This window comes from Dendrobium catenatum, unplaced genomic scaffold (genome assembly GCF_001605985.2).
Source record: "Dendrobium catenatum unplaced genomic scaffold, ASM160598v2 fragScaff_scaffold_1539, whole genome shotgun sequence".
NCBI lineage: Eukaryota > Viridiplantae > Streptophyta > Magnoliopsida > Asparagales > Orchidaceae > Dendrobium > Dendrobium catenatum.
The window spans coordinates 105,643-114,603 of NW_021320001.1; the positions used below are offsets into that span (position 1 = coordinate 105,643).

The 8,961-nt window shown below is 39.2% G+C and overlaps 1 protein-coding gene across 2 annotated transcripts; it reads right to left on the minus strand.

Annotated features, from left to right (window-relative positions):
- Window positions 1-363: 363 nt before the first annotated feature.
- On the minus strand, window positions 364-3,103 carry LOC114581117 (ankyrin repeat-containing protein At5g02620-like). 2 transcript variants are annotated; one of them, XM_028700499.1, is made up of 4 exons: window positions 2,344-3,103; window positions 1,646-2,178; window positions 1,272-1,535; window positions 1,042-1,192 (listed from the first exon to the last, which is right to left on the minus strand). In XM_028700499.1, the coding sequence occupies exons 1-4, from the start codon at window positions 3,080-3,082 to the stop codon at window positions 1,181-1,183; spliced, it is 1,548 nt and encodes a 515-aa protein (XP_028556332.1). In that variant the 5' UTR covers window positions 3,083-3,103; the 3' UTR covers window positions 1,042-1,180. The 2 variants fall into 2 exon arrangements, with proteins under 2 accessions (XP_028556331.1, XP_028556332.1); XM_028700498.1 differs by having other exon boundaries at window positions 364-1,535.
- Between the last annotated feature and the right edge of the window lie 5,858 nt (window positions 3,104-8,961).

Below are 8,961 nucleotides of genomic sequence, written 5' to 3' on the forward strand. Positions count from 1 at the left end.
GCAATCTTGTGCTGAAAAATAAACCCACAAATCTTAGTTCTATAAAGAGAAAAACTTTGTACATCGTCGAAGTTTTTAATGCGAACTTCATAGATCATCAAATTCACAACTTGGCTCTAATACTAAATAATTGTAATGAAAACATCAATATGATTATGAAAATATCATCATGAGCATGTATGATGTGTCATAAATAAATACAAAAGAGATCAAACGCGCATATAGTTCATTGATGTCATCTTTAGATTTTATGGATCATGGAAGACCATCAATGTAAACCAAAGATTCTAATAATATCGTGCAAACAATCACAATGAAAATAAAATCACAACACAAATATAACAAATACAGCAATTTACATGGTTATGTAAAGATGTGTGCATTCACGGAGAGGGGAATTGGATGATTTCACTTAATTTGAGAACAAGAGAATTACAATAGCCCTCAAGCTCTCTCTCTCTTACATACAACATCAATCCATTGCACTCTATTTTATAGATTTGAGGTAAAGTAAACTAAAAAAAAAAAAACTTCCAAATCTAATCCCTAATCAAATCACAATCAAATCAACAATTTAGAAAATTAATCAATTCTCTAAATAATATATTAATTGAATATCAAATCTTTTCAAAATAAATCTGTTTTGATTTTCGAAAATAATTCCAAATCAACAAATAAGACATCATGTCCATAATAATAATAATAATAATAATAATAAAAAAAAAAAGAATCATGAAAACCGAGCTTTATGCCTGCTTTTTCCTGCTCTTTTTCCCGGTTTCTGAATAAGTTCATATAGATGGAATTTAAAGTTCTGGAAGGAATAGTTCTGCCAAAATATACTATACAGGAGGTTCCCCTCATTTTCCTGAACTTTCGGGTGTGACAAAATCAACCACCATCCAATGGGGCATGTGCATGTTAACCTTGAGGATTGAAGTTTTTCTTTCTATGCTCTTTTGATTTCTGTCAATCTGCACCAGCTTAATAGAAACAAAAGTTGGCCAACAAGCTATCATACAAGCCATGAAGGGAACACAAGCAGCCATTCCACAAATAAGAACAGCCAACCATCTGCATTTTGAGACCAAAACCACATAGATTCCCATGGAGAACGCTACCACCATCCCTCCTAGTGCAACCCACATGAACTTCATGGCAGTAATGATGGAGTGCAATCTTATGTCGTGATCTAGAGAGCCAGTGCAAATTAGCAAGCAGGTAACGCTAATAGAGCTTAGCATTGAAATGGTGTCGGAGATAAGAAACACCTTGAAAGCTAATTTCTTGGCTAGAATCGCCATGCCTTGTTCCTGATTATTGCTGTCATCGTTGTTGTAACCTCCAGGCAAGGTAAAAGCAGCTGCAAATGTAACTGTTGCAACGAGTACTGCCACTATTGCCATGTTACTTGCCAGTATTCTATATCGATTAAGCTCTTCTTCTGGCCTCCGTTGATCCTTACCCATCAAGACGTCCATTCGGTGAGTGCCGAACATGGAACCAGCAGAGGTCAATTCTTCGCACATCTTCTTCTGCAAATGGATATTTAAAACAGTTCCATTATAAAGAGTTTGATTTGTCCCTAAAGGTTGCATCTTCTTTTGCTTGAAAGAATTCATTGTTGATATGAAGTTATACATACCATCCTGAGGCGAATACTACAGTCAGCACACGATGAAGCTATATCAAGGGGAGTGAGACCATTGCGGTTTATTACATTTGTGTCGACTCTGCTATTAGACAACAAAAGGTGGACGATTTCCCTATTACGGTTCATTACAGCCAAATGCAATGGCGTGTTTCCTTCATGATCTTTCTCATTTATGCTCTGTCTAAGCAGAGGGTTACTAAGGACTAGTTTCACCACTGATGTCGCTCTCGTCTTTGTAGCAACATGAAGAAAATTGTTGCCTTCCCTATCAGTGAGCTCAGTTGCATCTGGGCAATGGTGGAGTATCTCCTCGATAACATTGGCATAGTCCTTGCTTGCTGCGATGTGTATGGCTGAGAGGTCCTTGTTGTCCGAGATATGAGCTATTGTAGCGTCCGCTTGTAGCAGAAGACGCACCATGTTTACATCTCCAAGGGAAGCCGCGTAGTGAATGGGGGCGCTTAGGGAGCTATCCCTTCTTCGGTTTAGTTCCGGCATTTTGTCAAGCAACATCTTCGCAATATCTAAAGACCTTACAACAGTTAGCTACCACCACAACATACACTACGGTTTATTTAATTTTATAATTTTATCCTACTGATTTGATCCTTCAAATATTCTTAAAAAAAATTTAACTGACAAAGGTGTTGATCTTTTATAGAAATGGAAACTTCTTGACGGTTAATTACCATAGCTTCGACATACGGCAGCATGAAGAGCATTTTGCCCTCGAGGTCCTCTATAATCCACGACCGCGCACCCAAGCAACATTTGCACGGCCTCAACTGAGCCCCTCTCGGCCGCTAGATAAAGTGGCGACTCTTCATATATGTTAACCTTCGAGGCCATATTATCTCCAGCAGCTACAAGCTGCCTTACAGCATTAGCATGGCCGCCGCGTGCAGCTTCATGCAGAGCGCTATCCCTGCGCTTGTTCAACACTCCCATCAATACTTGCCCTCCAGCGTGGTGATTGATGAGCAAGGAAAGGATGTGGTCGTGCCCTGCACGGGCAGCGCAGTGGAGGATTGTGTCGCCATCTAAGTTCTGGTACAGCATGAGGTGCGTATCAAGTTGATTGAACAACTGGGTGATGAGCCAGTCGTTGCCGAGGCTTACAGCGATGTGGAGTAGGCTGTTTCCATTAATGGTCTTGCCGTGGAATCGTGTTGGGTCATCCTGGAGCAGTTCATAGAGGCGGGTCATGTCGCCTGCTCTCAGGGCCGAGAGGCAGCTTGGGTGCATTTTCGTGTCCATATGGTGGGGGGAGAGGATGAGCGACTCTTTTCTTACCATCCCATCTGCTTTATAGCATTGCAGGGGCGACCCGTGCTTTACTTCGGAGTCGAGTCTTCCAGGGGATAAGAAAGCTAGGATCGATGCATTTTCATGGTCATGTAGGGTTAAGAGCGACTGTTTTCCTACCATCCCCTGTGCTTTACAGCGTTGCAAGCCGACTTGTAGTTGAAGTACTTCGGAGTCAAGTCTTCCACTTCGGAGTCAAGTCTTCCACTTCGGAGTCAAGTAAAAAAAGTATAATAAATAAATTAATTACAAATTTTTTATTATTTATTGGTAATGCTTTCAAATTTAACATTGAAATTTTGGTGAAATTTATTTATTTATTTATTTATTTATTTTTTGAAATAGGTTATTCACCCGCTTCTGAAATGAGATTTGGTGGCGTGACTAATTTTTGACTCATCTGAAAGAGACATCCAATCCAGAAACCTTCTAACCCACACTTGATTGGCCCCAATTAAACGGGTCTATACTCTAGGGGAATTGAGTACGAGTTAGAGAATTCCTAAACGTATTCGTCCACCAACTAAACTAAGCAACGGTTGGTGTGAAATTTATTTTAAAAAATTCCTTATATATTATATGTTTAATGCATAATATTTTTATGAACTTTCCTTGAAATGCTGGGCCTGGTTTAAAAGTAATTATGATAGTTGCCTCTTAGGCTGATAATTGACTTTACTTTTTTTTAGTGGATTTTTAAATAATTTAAAATAAAATTTGCATTAGAAATAGGTAAATGTTTTTTATGTTTACAACTAAAAAAAATTCATAATAATTGGAAAAAGAAATTCATAATAATATTATGCAGTAAAACTCATTATATATTTTGTAAAATTTTAACTTGTAGTTATCGAAAATATTTAATTATTTTTAATGCATGCAATATTTGTAGGAATTCTTTGAAATAAATTTTATCAAAATTTTGATACAAAATTTGATAAAAATTCCAATACAAATATTGAAATAATTAACAATAAACAAAAATATTAAAAAAAATATTAATTTTTTTTTTTCTTAGAATTAATTAAGCAAAATAGGCAATCGGAGTGGCTAAAAAGTTAAATAAAATAAAAAGCAGTTGCCCATTTAAAAAAAAACAAATGTCATGTCAATGCAAGTTATCCGTTAACATTCAACATTTATTTATGGAAGATTTAGATAGATATCATTCCGAAGAATTTTTATTGGGTCAGGTAACCTGATATAGAGATACATCAGATAACCAATAAAAAAATGCCACATCCTCATTTTGTACCGAAAGAGTAAATTACCCCATGCCACTTCCAAATTAACTTTTTTTCCCGGTTGGTTGGTTTGTATTTCCTGGAATGCAAGTTATTCAACTCTGTAAAGGAGATTTAGGAACACAGGAGTCATGGGCTGATCCCCCCATGTACTTGGGGTGGGGAGGGGGGTTATATTTTGAGTATTTTGTCCATATCCTACCAAAAATTTTTTTTTTTCCAACCCTAAAAAAGGAAGCTGAATCCGCACCTGACATGACTTTATGGAAAGAGCTTTAAAGCTGAGGCCGCCCCTCTTTGATGTCTGGGACTTGCAAGGTAATATTTTTTTTCCAACAAAATAACATTATATTGATATAAAGGGAATACACCATATAAAGATCAAAAGCCAACAACCAAAAATAAAAGAAAATACAAAATGAGATCGAAGTGATCGAGGAGAGGGCTTAATAAACGGCCAAGGCTCCCAGCATCCATGAAGGCATGCACGGACCATCCAATATGGTGAAGAAAGCGCTCCAATCGATCCATCCAAGTAAGAAAACATCACCAAAGGTTGCCACCAGCATGACGACGAGGATACGAGCCCCAACCACATCATAGCCTAAAAAACCAAGCCATAAAACACCCACAAAACGGCCAAATGTCCAGAAAACCAGCCAGAAAACACCAAAGGGATCAATCACATGAAAAAGGCACTATCTACCTCTCCTGCCCCTCCCACGTAACCTCCCGCGAGAGGCGACAAAGAGAACATGTCTATCTCGAACCAGTTTAAAATCAAGGCCAGGATCAGACCCACAACAATAATCCGAAGAGGAATCAGACTCGGATTCCAATTCAGACGTACAATGCAACCAATCAAGATGAGTCCTAACATCCATCCATGAATTATCACCCACATGATACACCAATGCTTGGTTGTCGATCAAATTCACAGGGACATCAACAAAAGAGCTAGAAGTGACTAATAATCCATTCCCAGCATTAGCACCACCTCCAACCATATTAATACTACCAATTTTTTAAGGAGACTCCATAACAGCAATAGAAGCAGGATAAATAACACCTACGCATTCCTCATTAAGACAATCCCGAGACTCCAGAGCAGCAGGCACTACCCCAGCAACCACAACCTCAGAAGCAACTAAATGAGAACCAGAATTAATACCCTCATCAATAAGAGGATTAGAAATGACATCCACCTCACCACCCGAAACCAAATAAACTAACTGAATATCATCACATATATCACTCCGAGCATCCACAGAGGCAATAACAAAATTCCGAATGCCAAGAGCAGCAGGCGGCAACCCAACCAGAACACCCTCCAAAACAACCTCAGTTCCTAAACTATTAGCTATAGGAGAACCATCAATTGCATTCACAACTTTCACACAATTATCCATGGTTTCAGCATTTTCTAAAGGAGTTGCCCCAAAGATAATAAAATAGGGGAAACAACCGGAACAGTCGCATGGGGAGGTCGACAATTTCTCGAAACATGACCAATACATTTGCATGAAGCACAAAATGGGGGAAAAAGTCAAAGGCAACTTCCTGAAGATATCCTAAATTCTCAGAGCCAAGCCACACCCGGTTTGGGTAAGATTTAGTAATGTCAAGCTCCACAAGAACACGCGCCACGGAGGGGAGGGGAACCCACGGAGGTAGCCTCATCAATTTTCAAAGGTTTACCAAAAATTGTCCCCATAGCATGAAAAATGAGAGGGTTAAAGAGATGAGGACGCAAAAGCGGAAAAGAAATCCACACCGGGATGACAGGCGACTCAACTCCAACATCTAAACTAGGCAACCATTTCGTGAGCTTCATATAGCAGTTGAAAACTAAGTATGAATGGTGACATAATACCTTACAGTAATCCAAGTCATTCGCAAATTTAATCATAATGTGTGTAGTATCAAGCAAGGTAACCGAAAAACCCCCCTAAGTTTGAGGTTAAAGAAAAACTTACGGATAGAGTCAAGAGAGGGTCGTTTTGTAGGGAAGAAGCCAACTAAGGAAAATTGAAAAGGGGTAGCCATAGCATTGATTTCCTGATCATAAATACATAAGGAAGGAAAGCCCCGAAAAGTAGAGCTGCGCAGATCCGAAAAAGAAGACACCGATTTGGACCCAGCTAATGCCTCGAAAAACGAGCGCAAATGAGACGAACCACATAAAAAACCAGGGTCGCTCAGACGAATAGGTGCCATACCAGCGAACGCCTGAAAAGTAGAGGAAAAATATAAAAAACAAAGCACCAGGAAAGCCAAATAAAATAAAAAACAAAGCACCAGGGAAGACCCCAGCGCAACGGGGAGCCTCGGCCGACAGAGACGAAACCCAAAACCCTAGCAGAGCCAAGAAAACCCAAAATTTATTTAGCCTTTTTCATAATCCTTGACCAGCTCCTTATCATGTTCTAGGCTGCAGATTCACTCACAATTAACAACACTTGCAAGGTAATACTTGTTTGACTTATTTAATTGATTTCTACCTGTATGTGTAGCTTGCTTTAGAGTAATGAAGCTTTGAGTATTGTTGCGTCCAGGAGTATTCGCAACGGTAGAGAAATATAAAGTTTATCATCTTAGCATTGTACGAAAATCCGGCACGCAATCAGATAAGAGAGAGGGTCTAGCATTTATGAGACACCAAGATTTTTACGTGGAAAACTCCTAAAAAGGGGGAAAAACCACGGGGCCTAGCCCAGTTTGAATGAATCCACTAATATTGTAGTCGATTACAAATGAGGCCCTTCCTTGGGAGAAGGCCTTAGCTTGATGTACATTTTATAGAGTACATTACATGATATGAATACAAAGAATCACTATTGACATGTTCGTTTGGTCGAGAGGACCGTAGTCGGCGGACGACGGAGGTCGGAAGGCTTGTAGTCGATGGGTGACGTAAGTCAGGATGATCGTAGTCGGCGGGCGACAGAGGTCGGTAAGATTGTTGTCGACGGGCGACATAAGTCAGGAGGACCGTAGTCGGCTGGCGATTGAGGTCGAAAGGACTGTAGTCGGCGGGCGACGTAAGTCAGGAGAACCGTAGTCGGCGCGCGATAGAGGTCGGAAAGATTGTAGTTGACGAGCGACTAAGTCAGGAGGACCATAGTCAGCGGGCGACGGAGGTCGGAAAGATTGTAATCTGACAACGAAGATCAGAAGGACAGCGTCAGGTAGAAGTCCAACAATTGAAAGAAATCCATCTTCGCGTAGACGTCCAGCAAAGTCCGATATTTCAGTAGAAGTCCGGCGTCAGGTAGAAACTTGGCGGAGAGTGAAGGTCTGACGTCGAGTAGAAGTCCGACGTCTGTTGGTGGCAGAGGAGAACTCCGGCTTCACTTGAGCGGAGTTTCGTTGTTATGAGGGAACTCTGTTGCAAATTGGGAAGAATTTCAACATCACGTGGAAGTTGGGCAGAATTCCTGCGTTCTCCCAAATATCACGCAGAATCCCGACGTGTTCGGGCAGCAGGACGAACTCCGGCGGTGGTCGAGGAGGAGAGGATTCTCCTTTTCCCCTTTATGTTCTTCTTCCCTTATTCTTCTCTCTCTTCACTTGAGTCTCTTTGTGTAGAATGAGGGCTCTATTTATAGTTTTTCTGGAGTGGCATAGCCCGTAAATAGGCGTGAGATCAGGGGCGAATTAGGAGTGGTTTGAATGGACGGCTGATATCGAATCCTTTGATCATGCACCGTTCGTTGGACATTTGGAGGCCTTAATGATGTCAGAATTAGGTGATCTTGGGCTCGTTGGATTCGTCTCGTCGAGCCGCTTGATTCGAGTATAAGCTCATTAAAATCGAAGACCGTTTGGTAACTCAAATTGCGGTTTGAACCTTCCAACAGCGCTTCGAGTCCTTGATTCAGACTCATTTGAGCTCGGATTAGATTGATCTTGGTGTCGTTGGGTTCGTATTTCCGTGACGCTCAGTTTGACTATAAGCCCGCTGAAATCGAAGTTCGGGTGCTCCCGGAATTAATTTTTGAAGTTTCCAACTAGTTTTTGCCTCGAGATTTGTGCCCGATCAAGCTAATTTCATGATGTCGTATCAAGTATATTTTATGTAAAGCTGCTTCTATAGTCTTCTTCTCTTATGTTGTATTCTGCTATTATAGTTCTAAGAATGATTAAAGAAAAATTTGCTTTAGTGTTGCCATAAAAATTCTTAGTTAAATGTTAGTATTGTAATTAGAAATCAATAATTTTTATATTAACATTTTTCTTATATTTAAAATCATATTAACGTGCATGTTGTACACGTGCATTTAAACTAGTATATATATAAAGACTAAAAGTAGCATTAGGAATAAATTAACTTTTCCCAAATAAATTAGAATTAAAATTAAGAGTTTAAAGGTCAAATCAAGTGAGGCTAATCACCTTTACTCGGCTCATTAATATATCTTTTATTGATATTAGACGCGCCAAGTTGAATGTTCAAATTAAAGATAGATGAGAGGCTGGTGTTTGTTAATTAAGTAAAAGTTTTAAAATTATTATCAATCTTAGTAAGGCTATGAGGTCTTATGATTGATGTAGGCATAAATTTTAGAGCATAATCAATAATTTCTAAATTTTATAATTAAATTTTGCAACATCCAAAAAAAATCTCATAAAGATCAAATTTATATCTTTACAAATCTTTAAAAGATAACTAAAATTATTTACCAAAAAGGTAATCAAAGTTTATTTGGGTAGTTTTTTTAATAGTTTATTTTTAAACTGTAATTAAACTTTTTTATT

Excerpts from the sequence above, each read along its gene's own strand:
- LOC114581117 (XM_028700498.1), bottom strand. The coding sequence starts at position 3,082 with ATGGTAGGAAAACAGTCGCTCTTAACCCTACATGACCATGAAAATGCA. Across the intron at positions 2,179-2,343 it reads TGCCGTATGTCGAAGCTATG|ATATTGCGAAGATGTTGCTT; the intron begins GTAATTAACCGT and ends TAAGGTCTTTAG. Across the intron at positions 1,536-1,645 it reads GTAGTATTCGCCTCAGGATG|AAGAAGATGTGCGAAGAATT; the intron begins GTATGTATAACT and ends ATCCATTTGCAG.